Raw genomic sequence first — 21,226 nt, 5'->3', positions numbered from 1 at the left:
GCATTCATTATACACACACTGTAAATAAATATTCAATTAATATATTTTTTTTAGGATCTAATTTTATTTAGAAATTTACCAGTAGCTGCTGCATTTCCCACCCTAGTCTTATACTCGAGTCAATAAGTTTTCCCAGTTTTTTTGGGAAAAATTAGGGGCCTCGGCTTATATTCGGGTCGGCTTATACTCGAGTATATACGGTAACTAATCCATGTTTTACTTTCCTTTTCTCATTTATGTATCTAAAAAATGTTTTGTCCCTTCTTTTTACTGACTGTGCTATTTTCTTTTCTATGTGTGTGATTTGGAAGCTCTTGCTTAGCCTATTTCTGTCTAATCTTCTTCACTCTGGGATTTTTATAATTACTAAATGCTAACTTTTAGTTTTTTTACTATTTTGGCCACATCTGCGGAGTACCACAGTGGCTTTTACTGACAAGCCTAATGCAATTTTCTGTTGCCTTCAGCAGTGCAACTTTTAAATAATCCCATTTCTCTTGGACTCCATTTAAATTGCTCCAGTCTGATAATGACTCCTTTACACATATTCTAATTTTAGAAATGTCTGTTTTTATAAAGTCTAAAACTTTTGTTTTTGTGTGGTGTGACTCAGTCATTGTTCTTATATTAAACCACACTGACTGATGATCACTGGATCCTAAACATTCACCTACAGTAATATCTAATACCAAATCTCCATTTGTTAACACTAAATCTAGTATGGCCTCTTTACGAGTTGGCTCCTCAACGACTTGTTTTAGAGACAATCCCAGTAGGGAATTAGAAATATGTGTGCTCCTGCACAAGCAGATAGTTTGGTTTTCCAGTTCACATCAGGAAGATTAAAGTCACCCATGATAATAACATCCCCCTTCATTGTCATCTTAGCTATTTCCTCAACTTGTAGATTATCTAACTCTTCTATTTGTCCTGGGGGCCTATAAATCACACCTACATGAGTTACTGTCTAATTACCAAATTCTAACGTAACCCAAATGGACTCTATGTTCGCATCACTAACTTTTATTAGGCTATATTCTATGCTATCCTTCACATACAGGGCCACCCCTCCCCCTTTCTTGCCTTCCCTGTCTTTTCTGTATAAAGAGTACCCTGGTATTGCTATTAGTGATGTCCCGAATGGTTCTCTGGCGAATAGTTCCATGCGATGTTCGGTCCGACCCTATTCTTTATCATTGAGTAAACTTTGACCCTGTACCTCACAGTCAGCAGACACATTCCAGCCAATCAGCAGCACACCCTCCCTAGCAGACCCTCCCACCTACTGGACAGCATCCCTTTTAGATTCATTCGGAAGCTGCAACCATTTTATTTTATTTTTTCAATTTATAATTTTTTTTTCAGTGCATATAAATGTTACAAGCAGATACTCCCCCCAAACACTCTGTATTACTGCAGATACTCCCCCCAGACACTCTGTGTTACTGCAGATACTCCCTCCAGACACTCTGTGTTACTGCAGATACTCCCTCCAGACACTCTGTGTTACTGCAGATACTCCCTCCAGACACCCTGTGTTACTGCAGATACTCCCTCCAGACACTCTGTGCTACTGCAGATACTCCCTCCAGACACTCTGTGCTACTGCAGATACTCCCTCCAGACACTCTGTGTTACTGCAGATACTCCCCCCAGACACTCTGTGTTACTGCAGATACTCCCTCCAGACACCCTGGGTTACTGGAGATACTCCCTCCAGACACCCTGTGTTACTGCAGATACTCCCTCCAGACACCCTGTGTTACTGCAGATACTCCCTCCAGACACTCTGTGTTACTGCAGATACTCCCTCCAGACACTCTGTGTTACTGCAGATACTCCCCCCAGACACTCTGTGTTACTGCAGATACTCCCTCCAGACACCCTGGGTTACTGGAGATACTCCCTCCAGACACCCTGTGTTACTGGAGATACTCCCTCCAGACACCCTGTGTTACTGCAGATACTCCCTCCAGACACCCTGTGCTCCTGCAGATACTCCCTCCAGACACTCTGTGTTACTGCAGATACTCCCTCCAGACACTCTGTGTTACTGCAGATACTCCCTCCAGACACCCTGTGTTACTGCAGATACTCCCTCCAGACACTCTGTGCTACTGCAGATACTCCCTCCAGACACTCTGTGTTACTGCAGATACTCCCCCCAGACACTCTGTGTTACTGCAGATACTCCCTCCAGACACCCTGGGCTACTGGAGATACTCCCTCCAGACACCCTGTGTTACTGCAGATACTCCCTCCAGACACCTTGTGTTACTGCAGATACTCCCTCCAGACACCCTGTGTTACTGCAGATACTCCCTCCAGACACTCTGTGTTACTGCAGATACTCCCTCCAGACACTCTGTGTTACTGCAGATACTCCCTCCAGACACTCTGTGTTACTGCAGATACTCCCTCCAGACACTCTGTGTTACTGCAGATACTCCCTCCAGACACTCAGTGTTACTGCAGATACTCCCTTCAGACACCCTGTGTTACTGCAGATACTCCCTCCAGACACTCTGTATTACTGCAGATACTCCCCCCAGACAGTGACACAGAGCAGAATAGGGACTGTTCCCCCTACATAGGGTCACTTGGCAGATATGGATTGACACCTATCCTAAGGATCCCTGATACACACTGACACAGAGCAGAATAGGGACTGTTCCCCCTACATATGGTCACTTGGCAGATATGGATTGACAACTATCCTAAGGATCCCTGATACACACTGACACAGAGCAGAATATGGACTGTTCCCCCTACATAGGGTCACTTGGCAGATATGGATTGACACCTATCCTAAGGATCCCTGAAACACACTGACACAGAGCAGAATAGGGACTGTTCCCCCTACATAGGGTCACTTGGCAGATATGGATTGACACCTATCCTAAGGATCCCTGATACACACTGACACAGAGCAGAATAGGGACTGTTCCTCCTACATAGGATCACTTGGCAGATATGGATTGACACCTGATACACACTGGGGGGACCTACTGTCCTCTCCCCGCCCCCACCCCTGCATGGTGGGTGGGGGCCATAAAAATAATGAGGGGGGGACCTACTTTCCTCCCCCCGCCCCCACCCTTGCGCAGTCGGTGGGGGCCATAAAATAATGAGGGGGGGACCTACTGTCCTCCCCCCGGCCCCCACCCCTGCACGGTGGGTGGGAGCCATAAATCACAATGGGGGGGAGGACCTACTGTCCTCTCCCCGCCCCCACCCCTGCGTGGTGGGTGATGGCCATAAAAATAATGAGGGGGCGACCTACTGTCCTCCCCCAGCCCCTCCCCCAGGCCCCCACCCACATAAAAAAAACTTCCTTTACCTCTAAAACCTCATTGCAAGCCAAGTCGTTTGTCCATAGATGGACAAGTACATCAAATTCCCTTCCTGCTTTGCTCGCATAACAATATTACAAATACGTCTCCTTTCTCTGTGAGCAGTAGCTCTAGGAAGACATCTCACAAGACCACTATTGTCCAGCTCCACACCTCTTATGATAGAATCCCCCAACAATAAATGCTTTCTATAAGGCCTTACCATAGTCTCGGTGCCTGAGAATGTCTCTACAACACCACTACACTCAGTTCCTGAGCCTGTCTCCACAACACCACTACACTCAGTTCCTGAGCCTGTCTCCACAACACCACTTCCCTCAGTGCCTGAGCCTGTCTCCATAACACCATTACACTCTGAAAGTGCTGAAAATGAATTATGTAGAGCAACAAACTGTGCAATATGCCTTTTATCCACAATTCTAAGTCTACCAGATCCTACAGTAAACCATCTGCCATTCCTACTACGTCTGTGCGGCAGTGGCTTTGCAACAGTATCAGCCAGTATCAGAGTTTGTTTACCAGATAATTTACCAATCTCAGACTTCAAAAATACAATCTCCTGCCGCAATAGAGAACTGTCTACAGATTAGACAGCATCCAAATCTCCAAAAAGTGAAACAAATGCATAACTATTAGACTGAACTAAGTCTGCGATTATAATGAGGCGAATAATTTAAATCAAACAAATCTTAACAATTTTTTTGTCCTCCTGTATACTTCAGATTACCTCCAGAATATCTCCAATCACACACTTTGAAGCAGCAACCAAGCTATGTTAGCCAAGCTAATGACCAGAACCCTTATATAACTCCTAAAGGCACCACCCACTAGGAATGATTTACACCTGGGTGGGCCTATGCCTTTTTGCAAACAATAGCTAATTAACCAAAAATCAATAGCAAACGCCTAGCTAATAAAATGCCTTACCAACAGGGCCGGACTGGCCCACCGGGATACTGGGAAATTTCCCGGTGGGCCGCGGCACCTGGGGGCTGCGCTGGTTATGTTTGTGCCACCGGGTGGCCGGTCCGGTGGCACACACTCTGAGGGGGCCGGCTGGCAGCCGCATTCCGCGCTGGATCACCGGACCGGGTAGCAGCCTCACCAGTCCAGCGGCACTCCTGTCACTAATGCTGGGGGCTGAAGGAGGATGAGGGAGCATGTCTCTCTACCATGCTCCCTCGCGGTTCCCACAATTCCCAGAACAGGAACAGGAACCGCGAGGGAGCAGCGTGGAACACGGCCGCCCCCCCTGACTCCTCTCAGGTGGGTGGGGGGGATGGAGAGTGAAAGACAGCGGGAGAATAGAGAGACAGAGGGGGAGGGAGAGTGCCACACGGAAAGGGGGGAGAAAGAGACAGAGGGGGGAGAATAGAGAGACAGAGGGGGAAGGAGAGTGCCACAGGGAAAGGGGAGAGAAAGAGACAGAGGGGGGAGAATAGAGAGATAAAGGGGGTAGAATAGAGAGACAGAGGGAGAGTGCCACAGGGAAAGGAGGGAGAAAGAGACAGAGGGGGAGGGAGAGTGCCACAGGGAAAGGGGGGGAGAAAGAGACAGAGGGGGGAGAATAGAGAGACAAAGGGGGGAGAATAGAGACAGAGGCGGAGGGAGAGTGCCACAGGGAAAGGAGGGAGAAAGAAACAAAGGGGGGAGAATAGAGAGACAGAGGGGGAGGGAGGGTGCCACAGGGAAAGGGGGGGAGAAAGAGACAGAGGGGGGAGAATAGAGAGACAGAGGGGGGAGAATAGAGATAGAGGCGGAGGGAGAGTGCCACAGGGAAAGGAGGGAGAAAGAAACAAAGGGGGGAGAATAGAGAGACAGAGGGGGAGGGAGAGTGCCACAGGGAAAGGAGGGAGAAAGAAACAAAGGGGGGAGAATAGAGAGACAGAGGGGGAGGGTGGGTGCCACAGGGAAATGGGGGGAGAAAGAGACAGAGGGGGGAGAATAGAGACAGAGGCTGAGGGAGAGTGCCACAGGGAAAGGAGGGAGAAAGAGACAGAGGGGGGAGAATAGAGAGACAGAGGGGGAGAGAGAGTGCCACAGGGAAAGGAAGGAGAAAGAGACAGAGGGGGGAGAATACATTTACATGTACATTTATATATGCATAATACACAGAGAAATGTCATTAATATGTACCATATGTAATGAGCAGATATTGGCCGAGTCTTGTTGCTAGGTGCATACTCCAGCACAATAACATATTTAAAGTGAAGAGCGCACCAACAGGACTTCAAAATAAACAAGATAACGTCATTTTTTTACAGTTGTGCCCTACATACATTCACCATTTCAGTCCCATTACCAAGTTTTCCTTAATATGTCAAGGTAGTTGGACTGAAACATTGATTACATGCACGTCTACTTAAAATAAATCAGCACTTTTGTTTATTTTGAAGCCTATGAGTGCTTTTTTTACGTTGGAGTAATAATTTGAATGAGAAGGAGGGGTAATGCAGGCACATTTCGTTACAACATAAGGAATATACATAGTTTATATACAGTTTATTTACCCAGTTTACCACCTTGTCATACCCTCCTTTACTCCATATCTCTTTTCCCCTTATCTTATGGTATACACTTAGGACACGTATGGTCCTTTACAATTTGGCTTGGTTATCCCATGGTGCGATTCCGCTCCATGTTAGCTTTTGCGCTGGACGTTATTTGTTATCCCCTGTGGCTCCTAGCCCCCTTTCTGTTCCACCCTCCGTGTAGGAGAACAGCGCTTTATTAGGTAGGTTGTACTTTGTTTGGCGTTCTGGAAAGGGGATTAGGCGGTTGTTTTGGTAGAAGTGGTTAATTGTAGTGCAACCTGCGTCCCCCCATGTTTTAATGTCAAGGGATGGAATGCCCACCGATAGGCATGAGATTGGGGCTTGCCCTTTTATTTCCCTGTGTTCGCTCTCCTCTCGCCTCTGTTTATCCCAACATTTCAAGGTTAGAGCAGTAGTGGGAAGGGGTTGGAAGATTTTGGGGCGTAGGGGTCCCGGGAGCCAGAAGAGGTCCCTCAGGTCTTGTTTGTTGGCCCAGTGTGCCTCTATCTGGGCCCACTGTAGTGGTTCCCCCTCAGCTGTGGCCGTTTTAACTGTAGTCAATTGAGCTGCTCTGTAGTATGTCTGTATGCATGGGAGGCCCAGTCCCCCTTCCGTGACCGGTTGGTATAGAATCTCCGCTGCCACCCTCAGTCTCTTGTTAGCCCACACAAATTGGGGCAACAGTCTCTGTAAGGAGGCTGTGTATGTTTTTGGCAGTGCTATAGGTAGGGTGCGTAGCAGATATTAGAACTTCGGCAGCAGCATCATTTTGATCGCTGCCAGTCGTCCCACCCAGTAGAGGAATTTTCCCTTCCAAGATTTCAGTGTAGTGGCCATGCCTTTCATAAGTGTTATGTAGTTTGTGTCTAGTAGTTTGCTCAGATTTGTTGGGATGTTAATGCTTAAGAACGTGAGATAGTCCGTTCTGCAGTCAAAGGGGAAGGCTGTTTTAAGTCTCTCTAGTATGTCCGTTGGTATCCCTATTCCCATGGCTTGTGTCTTGTTTATGTTTAGCTTGTAGTAGGAGTGTTTCCCGTATTCCGTTAGGGTGGCCATCAGGTTAGGGAGTGATATGTGTGGTTGGGTGAGGGTCAGTAGAATGTCGTCGGCGAATAGGTTCGCTTTGTATTCCTTGGTCCCTATTGTCACTCCGTGGATTGAGGCATTTTGCCGTATGGCTGCCGCCAACGGTTCCAAAGCCATTACATTGAGCAGTGGGGAGAGGGGACACCCCTGGCGAGAGCCATTGGTTATGGCCAGGGGATCTGAGACAAAGCCTGCATTTAAGACCCTCGCAGTTGGTGCGTAATATAGTGCCCTGACCGCTGAGAGGAAGCCAACTGGAGCTCAGAATTTAAGGAGGACCTGTTCCAGGAACTCCCATCCCAGCCGGTCAAAGGCCTTTTCTGCGTCTAGCGACATCAACATGCTCCCCACCCTCATGCGTTGGGCGCTGTGTATGATGTTGAGTACTTTCTTGGTATTATCTCCCCCCTGCCTGTTTTTTATGAACCCCACTTGGTCGGTGTGTATGACGCATGGGAGCAAAGCCCCCAGGCGCCGAGCGTAAATTTTTGCGTACAATTTGGCGTCCGTGTTCAGCAGGGATATGGTGCGAAAATTTTGAGGGCAGGTGGGAGGTTTGCCAGGCTTTGGGAGTGTGACAATGTGCGCTATTAATGTCTCAGCTGGCAGTTTTTGTAGACGGGTAGCTTCATTGAAGGCATTGGTTAAATGTGGCGTTAAGATGGCGTGAAACTTTTTGTAATAACAGTTGGCGAATCCGTCTGGACCTTGGGTTTGCCTGCTGGTAGGGATTGGATGGCCGCGGTGACCTCTTCATGTGTTATTTCTGCACTAAGTTCATGTTGTTGCTGAGGTGTAAATGTGGGCAGTTGTATCGAGTTCAGATACGTTTTTATGGCTTGTGGTTGTGGTTGGTATGTGTGAGGGTAGTCCGCTAGATTGTATAGGGAGGTGTAATACTTAGCAAAGGAGTTGCTTATGTCCATGGGTGCTGTTACTTTATGTCCCGCTTCTGTGGTGAGGTATGCTATCTTCTGTTGTATTTGTTTGGTTTTGAGGCCTTGGGCTACTAGTTTGCCTGCTTTGTTACCCTCGGAGTAGTTAGTCGCTTTAAGTTTGCATAAATAATGGCCGGTTTGGTCTAGGGCTTGTTTGTGTATTTCCTGTGTGAGTGTCATGATTCGGGTCTTTAGCTCTTGTGTTGGGGCACTTTGGTTTTGAGTAGTGAGGTTTTGGAGTTCTTTTTGCCATTCCCGCATTTGTGTCTGTGCCTGTCGTTTTAGAAAGGCCGCCCGCTGTATCAACATACCCCGTATCACCGATTTGTGGGCCTGCCACATAGTGTTGTGCGGGATTTGTTCCGTAGTGTTCTCTATGAAGTAATGTGTTAATTCCTTTTCTATCAGCTTGGCGAATTCTGGGTCTGTGAGAAGTGAGCTGTTGAGTCTCCACGGGCTTCTGTGTGTGGATTCGTATAAATCGGCCAGGGTCGCTACAACTGTGGGGCATGGTCTGACCACGTAATCTGCTCTATGGAGCAGTCTTTGATCTGTCCCAGGTGTTGGCCTTTTATCAGTATACCGTCTATCCTAGAGTAAGTATTGTGTACCGTCGAGAAAAAGGTTGTCTTTCCCCCACGTGAGTTGTCCTCCAGGTGTCGTAATATTGATATTCATGTAACAGTTTAAGTATTGCCTTGCTCTGCCTCTTGAGGGGCTTCATTCTAGGGGCCGTGGGTGCTATCGTGGTATCTACCGTGGGGTCTAGGACATGGTTGATGTCTCCGCAGACAACTCCTATTCCCTTTTGTATTTTTTCCAGTTTTTTGAACATTTTGTGGAGGAAATTCCTCTGTTCCTGGTTTGGGGCATATATGCTCGTTATGGTATACTCGACATCATTGAATGAACCCACCACTATAACATATCTCCCCCGTCATCTATCTCCAGGTGCGTAAGGGAAAACGCTACATCCTTGCTAATTAATATTGAGGGCCCCTTGGATTTGCTCGTATGGGTGGCATGGTATTGGTGGGGGTAGTCCCGTATGAGTAGTGGTGCGTGGGCGTTCGTTTTAAAGTGGGTTTCTTGGAGGCAAACCACCTCCGGTTTCTGTCGGGTCAGGTCTCTGCGGAGTAGGTTTCTTTTGGATGGGTGGTTAAGGCTTTTGGTATTATGGGTGTATATTTTCATGGGGGGTTGTACCTTGGGGTTTCGGTTAGTTGTAGCGCTAGCGTTCTATTGTGTGGGAGTGCCCCCCTACCCAGCTTGTTCGAACCGGGTGACATCTCCCTGAGTTGGGTAAACTGTGGGTGAGGGCCCCTGCATGCCCTTCTATCCCCTCGTGTGGCATAGCATTGAAGTAACTGTGGCTTGGTAATCGTACAATGTGAAACACAAAAATTAAAGTAAATATACAAGTTAAACATGTGAACTGAAACATAAGAAATTGAACTTGGTGCCATGTGAATGGCCGTGCGCCAAGTAAAGGCGCTGCGAGGTAGGAAGCAATATGCTTCCATGCCTGGACGGTGTGGTCCATAGGCCTGAAACCTTACTAGTTGCTTAGTAAGCTGTTATTTACCCCTTGTCAGTATCAGTGATGGTTTTGTCTGGGCTCTTTTTTTTTTTGTGTGCTGCCTGGGTCAAATCATGTGGCCTATCTATAGGTATGTTGGGGTTCGGGTAGGTGTGCTCTCAATGGCCCCTGGCCCTGTGTGCTCAACACCCCCCCCCAATGGTTTGTCAGTCCCAAAGTCTTTCAAATTGTACTTGCCACCTCCTGCAGCCCACAAACGCTCTCTCTGTCAGGTTTTATGCGCTCTCTTCCACGAAGGTTGGAGCTTGTCATGGCCTGTTGCGCTGGTTGGGTTCTGTGGTGGTGGTAGGCCCCAGTCTCTAAGGGCTTTCGCTCCGGCTTCCGGGGTCATGATGGTGGTGGTTTTACCTTCGTGTGTAACCAAAAGCTTGACTGGAAAGACCCATCTGTATGGCTTCTTGTGCAGTCTTAGTTGCTCCATGACGCCGGCAAAGGTTTTTCTTTTCTTCAGCGTTAGATCGTGGTCGCCTGGAAGGAAGGGGAAAATAGTGAATGTGAATAGTGAATGTGAAAATAGTGAAGCCGCACCAATACATCTCGCGGCACTTCTGTCGTTAGGAATTGCGGTTTTGGAACACGATGGTAGCGGTCCAGCAGCAGCATGTCCTGATGCATGTCTGGGGCGGGGACTTTGAAGAGGTCCTGTAGGTGTTTGTGCAGACCTGCCATCCGCACTGATTCCGCTATCCCTCTCAGCCTGAGATTATTGCGGCGGGAACGGTCTTACATATCCGCTATTTTGGTTTCCAGGGTCATCAAATTGTTCTGCATGTCTTCCACAGTGGCCCTCATGTCGTTATGTGCTTCGGCTTGGTCGGCCATTTTGTCTTCCAACGTGGAAGTGCGCTCTCCCAGCTCCCTGATATCTGACCTGATGTCTTTCAGTGAGGTCTGGAGAGTATTTTGTAACTTGGTGTGCATCACATCCAGCATGCGTTGTAATATGCCCTGGGTTACTGGGGCGTCTTCCGCGGTCACTTTCTGCGTTTCGCCATGGTCTTCGCGGGCGCCATCTTGGGCCTCCTCCAGGGCTTCCGCGGTCTTTGTTTGGGTCGCGCGGACGGCGAAAAAGCTGGATTTGTCGCCCTTGTCCGTCTGGCGTCTGCCCTTTTGCTGGGACATCGCTGTGGGTGCTTGAAGCTATGTGGGGTGTATGTTTCGCTGTGGTTTCAGGCCTATGCAGCAGGAGCTACCCTGACATGTGACTGCCACGGTTGAGCTCCAGGCCACGCCCCCGCAGGGCTGCTTTTAATTCCCAGTCCGGCCCTGCTTACCAATTACCAACAGGAAACCAAACCTTGTGCAGTCCGTAACCTTTTCCTATAGATGGATCTTACCTGTAACAGTAAAAAATAAATCTCTTAACAAAATCTTAAACAGTTGAAGATTCTCTAAAACTCGCCAGAATATCTCCAATCACACACTTTAAGGCAGCACTTAGAAGTAGCAACCAAGCTATATTGCTTGGACACACACACACTTGTGGGGGTACCCTGTGGTGGGGGAGGAGGTTGGGGGTGACCCAGGGGTGGGCAGAGGTGGGCAGGAGCAGCCACTCAATATATTTACTGGCCATACTGCAGGGGGACATCCAATACACTGTAAAATAGGTTCAATAGTGTGTGTGTGTGGGGGGGGAGGGGGGGGGGGTTAGCTGGGCGAGAGCGCTGAGGGGTAGATTTCTCCAACCTAATCCTAGGGGAGTGATACTAGCATTTGTTTAAAAAAAAAAACAACAACAAAAAATTGTTATACCTTAAAAATGCAAAAAATAAATAGATAAAAACCAGTCAATATGCATATAAGATCACAATGACAAATACATCACTGAGTCCACTATGCAGGACAGGATAAGTGGCACCCATTACTAATGAATTCAGATGAGGCGCTCAGCAGGGCTCCCTCACAGGCTCTGCACACTAAGGTGTCATACCGGCGACACAAGCCTTATATGGGCTCTGCTACAGGACCGTAATAAGAGGAACCTCCTATCCAAAAAACAACATAATTCCCGTAGTCAGATCTAAAGCAGAGAATGGGGAAGGGGAGCACTGGGGAATAAGGTATAACAACCACACTGTCAACAAATGTTGTCTCCTTCATTGTTCATGTGTATATGTAAATGTTGTGCAATGAAGAAAAGTGGATATGTGCGGTGAGTCGCCAAGTCTGGGGGGTGAACATGTCTTTGCCAAACAGGGGGGGCGAACACCCCCAATCTAATCTGGCAAAGAGTAAACCAGATTATCATGGTTTAGTTTTTATCTGTTAAGTTTGTTTTGTATTTCTCTCAATGTTATTTCCTCTCTTTACCATGTACACAGAAAATCTCACTTCCCAGAAACATACACTAATGCTGCCTGCGATGCTGGGCGGGGTGGGGGGGACAGGAGTCCTCTGCTTCTGCCCGGCTCCGTGCTTCTTACCAAGGGGGCATCCAGAGGGCCTACCACATCACAATCCTAGTGGCTATTGGGCAACATGGCTTTAATAATCCTCTCGCTTTATGTTAAGGGCTCAATAGCCTGAACAGACTGCTTCTGCTTCTGCTTCTCAAGGATATAAAAACCAAAAAGGTAGATATAGCGCGTCTGCAGGAGACACACTTCCCCAAGTCGGCACCAGTCAGACTGACAGACAGATCCTACATTACGGTATATGAGGCACGAAATACACGCAAGCGCGCAGGGGTAGCGATACTGGTACATAAGAGAAGCCCGCTCCAGATAACAGTCACCTAGGCCGACCCAGAGGGACGATATCTGTATATCACGGGTACCCTCTACAACTCCAAAATACATATCATTAACGTGTATGCTCCCAACTGGCCAGAGGCTACATTCTGGTCAAATTGGGAAACTCTGGTCGCGGGTGCGGGGGGGAGGGCAGGGATTACTTATGGTGGGCGGAGATTTTAACACAGTGCCATGTCCGGCTGGCGACCGCAGCTTGAAACTGGAACCCTACGGTCACAGGATCACTGGGGGTAGGACAGGCAGCTACACACATTTCTGGCACACTGGACTGCTAGATGTCTGGAGACTCCAACACCCCGACACCCGAGACTACACATTCTATTCAAAGCACATAATACATATTCCAGAATAGACAACATATTCCTCAATGGGTCGGTGATGAGCAAGGTGATACACCTCGACATCATGCTGAAATTACGGTCACCCTTGGCAAGCTCCAATATAGTTCAAATTGGTCCTGGAAATTAAACACCAGCCTTCTCAAAGATGAGAAAGTACAATGGACAGATAAGCCAATTTCCTGGTTGGGACGCATACACTCAATTAAAAAAATATATTTTATCACAATTACTTTTCCTGTTTCAGGCCATTCCAGTGAGGGTCACCTGTGGTGACGTAGTGGGCATACAACGAGCACATTCATATGGCAGAATAGGTGCCTAAGGGTGGCTCGGAACCTATTATACCGGCCTAAAACTAGGGGCAGACTGGGATTATACCTGGCAGCGCAGCTGACCCAGATTGTACACTGGCACTCACCCCTGAAAAAAGACGCTGGGTGGACCTCGAGTCTCTGATGACAGGGATGGACCTATCCCAATTTTACATATGGTTGCCCCGCACCCAAAGGACTTTGCTGAGGACCACAAACCCAGATATCTTCAATTCAATTCAAATCTGGGAACAAACCCAACAGAAGTACTCCCTTAGCAAACTACCCTTCACAATGAGAAACAGGGCTTTCCCACCAGGGATGAGGGACAGAGACTACAAGGGAATAGAGAACACAGGGCTACAACGATATGTCCACCTCTATGTTAACAAACAAATAGTCACATACGAACACCTACAATTGTTCCTGGATTGGAGGCTAAGGCTTCTGGTACCTCCCCACACCAGCCCACCTAAGCTTCAAATTGCACATTATAAGTGCTGTAAATAAGTGCCTGCTAGAAGGCAGGTGCCCACTCTGCCCAATGAGACATCTGGCCCTGGTTTAATGTTCCTTGTCTATACTTGGCTGAGGTTTTGTATGAGTTGATCAATCCTCCCTTCCTCCTAAATTTTAAAGTTGCTAGAGCAGGACCTTCTTTGCTCCTTGTTTCTGCCAACATTACAATAGATTGACATTACATACCAGTAATTGATATGTAATATTTCCTCTGTATAAAGCACTGCAGAATATGTTGGCGCTACATAAATTTTAATACTCCCAATTCTGTTTATGTATTTTTATGTACCCAGATAAAAATGATGAGTTTCGCTGTGTAAATAAAAATGGAAACTGTGAGCATTTTTGCCATGACAATACAACTACAGGACGGAAGTGCTCATGTGCAGAGGGGTACACTCTAGGAGAGGATCAATTATCATGTAAACCTGCAGGTAAGTGCAAATGCTAGATCTGCTTCATATGGCTTAAATGTTTCATTTCAATATGTTCGTGAGGTGTCATCATTAAGTTCTATTCTCTTTACAAAACAAGTTTATGTTTTTAGTAAAATTTAAAACAGGCTTGTTTGTGTTTTTACTCAAGTTAAATTACACACAAAAGCCACTTGCATTGCACCGAGCTAGAAGATATCCAGGCGGCCCATGGTTGAAGGGGTCGCAGCTGTGGCCAGGCCCCCTGGAGTGAGGGACCCGGTTGCAGTGGCGAGCCTTGCGACCGTAGTAGGTACACCACTGCCCTCTTCAGTCTTATGATGTACCAATATTTCCTAGTTATTCTAACATCTGTTGCTACACACTGGCTATATAATTTATAGTATATCCATGAAAAAAAAAACTTTGTTGTTTTCTCTACCAGTTAAATATCCATGTGGAAAAATACCTGTATTAAGAAAAGCAAAGAATTTATTACGAATTGTTGGAGGGGAAATATGTCCAAAAGGGCACTGTCCTTGGCAGGTGAGTTTAATGGCAAAGTGTCACTACATCTCATGCCTTTGAAATGTATTTGTAAAAATTTAAATTTGACTAAATGAATTTGTCATGGCAAGTTAGAATTTTTGCACCATGATTTAAGTAAATTCAGAATAGTCTGTTCATGGAACAGAGGTGATGCATGTCCAATCTCAAGCGCTTAACTTAAGTAAATTTTTGTAATTTGTTTATAAAAATGTCACATATTTGTTGTAGCATGCTTACATGCAATTTCTAACTGTAAATGGTCATATCATTATGTGATCAGTGACCACTCATAATCCAATGTTGTGGTAGAAAACATCATATATATACATGATTACATGATTTTGCTATTTTCATGACGAAAAGTCATGATTTTATGAAAGACACAATGCCAGTATTGCTTGACCCTTTCTTTATTGTCCGCCAATGTGAGCAAAGAGTAAAAAAAAAAAAAAAAATAGAACATACACAGTGGTCCCAGCCAATCCCCATCCAAGTCTCACTAAAACTACAAGCACCTTCCCCAAAACCTACCTATTTCTTTGGAGATGCAACATATCATGGGAACAAACAGAAGAACAGGAAAAAAAGGAACATAAATCAGGGAACACGACATTAGAGTCTAACAATAATCAAGTGCAAGAAACACATGCCAAACCGGAACCAGTTATCCAAGGCATCAACGGAACAAGGTCACTCCAGTTGAGCCGCCACATGGAAAATTATGTGAGCACCAAGGACCACATCTGAATCAAACCGTGAAAACATAAAGAACAGAAGCCCAACAGTAAAACATAACTAACCATCATATTAACATAGTCCCAGACCCAACATTCATCATGCAATAGTGCATCAACCAAAACAGTGTACAACACGAAACACAAAATAAAGCCAAACACCTGAACAAACCAAACACCTACCGTACAGGAGAGCCCCTATATGAGCAAAAATCAAAGGGAGGGACAAATATGAGACAAGACAAAACATCATAAATAGTGTGGGGCAATACTTGCTTCTGTGCATTTAACCCCTTAACGCCGTTACGGCGTTCTATGCCGTCGCGGCTTTAAAGGGCTTTAAAGCCGTTGCGGCGGCATAGAACGCCGTAACGGCTGAAGCCCCCAGGAGGTAAGCTATACTTACCTCCACTGCGATCCTCTTCTGGGGGGCTGCCTGAGAGCCCAGACGGCCCCCCTCCGGCAAATGAGGCCCCCGGGGGCCATGTGATCGCTCTCAAAGAGTGATCACATGGCCCCCTATAGCTGGCTATGGATCTGCCAGCAGGGGGGTGTCTAAAATATTAGACAGTCCCCCTGCTGGTAGGAAAGTATAAAAAAAAATTAAATACACATGTTAAAATAAAATAAAAGTATTTATATATATATATATATATATAATATATGTATATATATTATATATATAATATATATACATATTGTATATATGTAACGTCATACGTAATGTATTTTAATATTAGTATTAGTATATATATTAGTATTAAAATACACTTAGAATGACGTTACATATATAATATGTATATATATAATATATATATAATAGATCTACATATATATATTATATATATATATATATATATATACGTATAATTACAATAATAAATAAATAAATAAAATATTGAAACAAAATTTAAAATAAATTATATATTCATATGTAATTTCATTCTAACTGTATTTTGTTATTAATATATATATATATATTGGAAACAGAATACACTTAGAATGACATTCTATATATATCTATCTATATATAAAATACAAATAACCGCAAATATATATATATATATAGATAAATACATATAATTACATAAAAGATTACATTAGTATACACGTAGAATTTAAATACCTATAAATGCATATATAGTAAAATTCTACGTGTATATTTAAGTAATTTTTTTACATAATTATGTCATTTGATTAATTAAAATTTGATTGACATGCCTGACAACACAGAGAGAAAGTGCAGAGAATTTAATTCGCAAGCACTATATTTGACCCTGTAACTTTCCAAAACACCATAAAACCTGTTAATGGGGGGTACTGTTGTACTCATGAGACATTGCTGATTACAAATATGTGCGTTTTGTTGCAGTAAAACCTAACAGTATTGGGGGCGGGGCCGAGCCGCAGAGCTGAGCAGTAGCAACCCTTACCAGCTCCAGTGGCCGACACCCGAAAAAGCAAGATAACTCTACTAAAAAGGCACCCAAATGCCAAACTGGGACCACCAAGTGATGGGGGAAATTGGGACCAACAAACCGACACCTTACAAGCACCGATCAACCCGACCCACGCCACACGCACCGGTGAGGCCTACTAGCCTAGCAGGCGCGGGAGAGGCGGCCGCTCTCCTGCCACCGAGCAATAAGGGAAAACAGTCCCGGAGACCTTGTCCCCCCCCCTTTGGACCGGCGGGGGATATCCCGGTCCTACCTCGTAAGACCAACCGGCCACACGAGACCCAAGTGACAAGACCACGACACCTAACGGTCGTGGGCAGAGCCTGCAAAATGGCGGCCGGCCTACGCTCCACTACCGAGCACACGATCGAGAGGGAAACAGAGCTCCGGTACGACCGCATATTGGGGGCACTCTGGGACAAGCTAGAGGCTCTACTGCGACCCCTGCAAGCGGAACCCGCAACAGGAGGTACGATGAGGAGTCTGAAACGTGAAGGCAAAGCGACAAAGGGGACAAACCCCAACCCTACTCTCAAAATGGCCACTCACAAGAAAGGGTCCGGCAAAACAGCGCCCAAACGGAGCACCTCTGTGACCAGACACAGTCCACACAAAGCCCACACAGCTAAGAGGGCTCCCAAGGCTCAACATCACAAACAGCCCCATCGTAACACAGCGACCCAAAGAGGATTCAAAGGGGGCAAGGCTCACCAAAAAAGACCAAGAGGATGGCGGACTGTCAAGCCTACACTGGCATATACTGCCACACTGCCACATCGAATCCTCAACAGCCAGCGACAGCACCGCACAGCTCACACCACAGCCAGGACTCCAAGACACTCACCAGATCACTCGGCGACCCCAACTGCCGCTCCTATCCTCTGCACGCCAAGAGCGCAGAACAAGAAAACCCAGAACCTGCTGCAACCTTACCAGAGGACGCGGGGGATTCCCGCCGTCACACAGGCACCGGAACGGGACTGTGGTATACCTACTGCGGGCGTGGGCTGACTGGAACTCTGGAAGCCATAAAAGAGTCACTCACTCCTTGCCTCATATAGACTCCAACTGTAATTATGGCAAATTTTATGTTCTGATGACGTCTAGTGAATTTTTCTACCCCTATGCTCCTGAGTTATGCTTAACTTTAATGCTGAAAGAGTGCCCCTAGCCCATAATTAATCACAGGGGACTGTCCCCCCAATGCATAGCCTTTAGCTTGCTGCCTAGTACATATAACTTGTGGATAGCCTAAATTGACCAAACTTAACTAATCCTACATCACAATTCACCCTAGCCTGTTTTACTCAGTTAGATCGTTAATTGGAACTGAACATGATGTTTAATCAGCCTACTAACACACCGTATTTTATGATCTAACCATTTGTTATTTAATTATTTTAATTATCACCGGGTCATCTCATCACACCTTTTATATATAGGTGGCTTGTTTAGCGACATTTAAACATGAAAGGTGCCATGTTGTCGGCTACACTTATAGCACACGTTTAGTGTTCACGGTTAAAAATTTTATTATCCCTATAGTTGCATAATATCTCACACGGTGTCTACACTTAAGTTCAGAGACGAAGACACTATCAATAGCAAAGCTGTGTTATTTAACAATGTCTGCCATGCATGCATAATCACTAACTGATCCAAGCAACAACCATGCAGATTACAATGTCAAGCTATATTATATATTTATCTTGTTCACATAACCCTAAAAATGTGCACTGCTTCCCATGCCATAATGTTGTTTCTTTCTGTGAATCATCTGGTTTGCTTCAGCTATTGTGGCAAAGCAAACTTGCCTGTTAATTATTTGCACGAATAAAATAAAGAATTAAAAAAACCAAAAAAAAAAAACCTAACAGTATTATGACATTTACAGCTAAAATGTGAGGCGGAACTACAAATTAAATAAAAAAATTAAAATTTCTCAGTTTTTTTTTATTTTATTCATAATAAATTGTTTCATATATAAATATTTTATATGAAATGAAAGCCCTGTTTCTCCTGAACAAAATGATATATAATAAGTGTGGGTGCATTTAATGTGAAAGAGGTGAATTACGGTTGAACAGACATATAGCGCAAATACCAGTTTTTGTTTACGTTTTGTTTTGATCAGAACGTGCACTATTGACTCCGTCCTGAAGGGGTTAATAAACTCATGACTTTTCGTGATGAAAATAGTCAAATCAACCACTCTGCCTTCATCAAATCAACCACTCTGCCTCATCAAATCCTCCAAATGTGCGCCCGATGCTATAATCGAAAAGCCAGGTAGAACGGGTACCTAGTGAGCCGAGGTCGAGCCTGAAACCAAGGAAAATGGAGGGCACAGGGCGAGAAACACCATCCATGTACCTAGCCAAGCAACAGCCAGCCCAAGCTCACCAAGCAGATCCATATGCCCTTTGTGATGAAAGTAACCTCGCCACGGGCTTTTGGAGGGGCTTGTTTGCCAGCCTCCTACCCTGTGACTATGGCCCCTATGTTAAACCCTGATTAAAACCACTGTGTATGCCTTTTTGGATTTGTATGGCCACACTTTGAACTTTCAAAGCGGCACTTCTAATTACCGAACAACTGCATGAACCAGAGACCACCCTGGAGCTTGTTAACACCTATTAACAACTTGGAACGTTTCTCACCGCAGTGTTCTAATTGTTCGTCTGGGTGGCCGCAATTCCTATGCACAACCACGAGGTGGCGGCCATCTTGTTCGCATGAACGCAGGCAGCGGTGTTTGGGCACGAAACTCATGGAACTAAAATCGGATACAGAAACTCCCGAACACCGCTGGACTTCCATCATCGCCTGCATTCGATTCTATTCGACTTAGAAGGGCACTGTTTGGTGAGATCATTCGTCTGGATGAGGGATCAAGCTCCAGGGTAAGACTGTAGCAGATTGCATTGGGCTGTCTGCAAAATTTCATGTTACAATGTGCTTTCGTTAAATTCCCGCTATGTATATTCCTATTGTACATAGCATTCGTCTGATTGTTCGGTATTTTCATTCTGTTCACCATACAAATGAAAATACTGAACCATCCGACCACCCCAGAGAGAAGTGTGCCCCTCTTTTAGTATTTCCTACTCTGTAACCGCAGGCTAATTGGTAATTAAATCGTAACTTTGTGTGTATCTGGGTGGCCGCTGTTCGGCATACGAATAACGTGGCGGCGGCCATCTTGCGTACGAACGCTCAACGGTGCTTGGTCGTCGAGTGTCTGGAACTCAAATCGGACACTCGATTACCTGAACACCGCTGAAACCTCCAGGGCTCCATAACTCACTAACGGAATACCCAACTGGCTCCCCGTTCGATAAAATGAATGTCCCGAACGAGGGGATTAATATGAATGCTGGCTCAGCTTTGGATGGCATAGATTTGTATGTGTTTTACCTCCCGAACAAAGATCGACCGCAAGGCCAAAACTCATGGAAGCGCGTTCGGCTACCACCTCGTGTGCGGTCGGTCAAAATTCTCACTTCCACCTAAATCCTGAACCCCTGGTCCGATCTGGGTGATTTTTGAATATACAATCCAAAAAGAATAAAGTGTGCTGTACCTTTTAAAACACTTAATATGTGTAAAACCTAAAATTCCATTATATATAATATACCAATATTTTAAAGTGCATGTGCAATATCTAACATGTGAAAATATAAATCCAAAGGAGGAGATACACACTTACAGATAATAACTGTAGGATGCAGCAATGGCGCTGATTACCCTTCGGGGTGATATACAAAGCAAACACAAGGAAAAAAACCATAGGGTAGTATGCAATAAATATGTAAGGTTAAATAAGAAAAAATAACACTCACAATGGTAGAGCAGTGTAAGTCTGCTCTAACTGTGCTGGCATCAGTCCTCAGGACTCAGAGACCTTGTTTGAATCAGTACAGCAACTGGATCCTTTCAGGAATACTTTATTTGTAAAAATACATATAAAAGTCACTCAGAGTGATATAGCTCTTTTTGCCCGTGTAGGAGATATCCCCAAAATCAAAACGGTCGCCACAGATACAGCTGAAACTGGCCGGTTTCCAGACTGAACTACCGCAGGCAAACACTTCCGGGTTACGGAGCGATCACGTGGTGACGTCGTGCGTGATGACGCGTTTCGCCAAATCGGCTTCCTCAAATCACGTACCGGATCCTGCTGTCCTATCGTTTTTATGACTGCCTCTCTGGGCGTGTTTTGTTCAAAGTCTCAGTTCATTGGGCATAATTTACGAGCCTACTAATGAATAAATCAGTTCTCAATTCGATCATTATACAAGGGTATATCACCTAAACATATAACTCAAATGGAGGAAAAACAATATACGTTACCAATGTCACTATACTATAAACAGTATAAAATAAATATATTTACAGTAAGACCTACATCATATACCAAAAATTATCAAATACATTGTTACAAAAAAATTAATTACTTACATATATAGATAATTATACTAAACATCCTCTTACCATCTATAATGTCAGCAATATGAGACACCCACATCCTACTTAGTAAAATAAAGATAAAACATAACAATTAGAGCATAATAGTGATATATTAAAATTGCATAAAAAATTCATATATTTATTTACATGAAGTTAAAAAGG

At 45.2% G+C, this 21,226-nt stretch overlaps 1 protein-coding gene across 1 annotated transcript in view; it reads left to right on the top strand.

The window, feature by feature from the left end:
- F7 (coagulation factor VII) overlaps nt 1–21,226 on the top strand; it is a 62,123-nt gene that overhangs the window by 22,315 nt on the left and 18,582 nt on the right. Inside the window, exons 5-6 of the mRNA XM_063444666.1 lie at nt 13,732–13,872; nt 14,297–14,397. Coding sequence (XP_063300736.1) covers nt 13,732–13,872; nt 14,297–14,397 — 242 coding nt within the window. The remainder of the gene's footprint in view (nt 1–13,731; nt 13,873–14,296; nt 14,398–21,226) is intronic.

This window comes from Pelobates fuscus, chromosome 1, assembly GCF_036172605.1.
Source record: "Pelobates fuscus isolate aPelFus1 chromosome 1, aPelFus1.pri, whole genome shotgun sequence".
NCBI classification, from domain to species: Eukaryota; Metazoa; Chordata; class Amphibia; order Anura; family Pelobatidae; genus Pelobates; species Pelobates fuscus.
The sequence above is the reverse complement of the archived record's forward strand: the minus strand, read 5'-3'. Positions and strand labels throughout refer to the sequence as shown.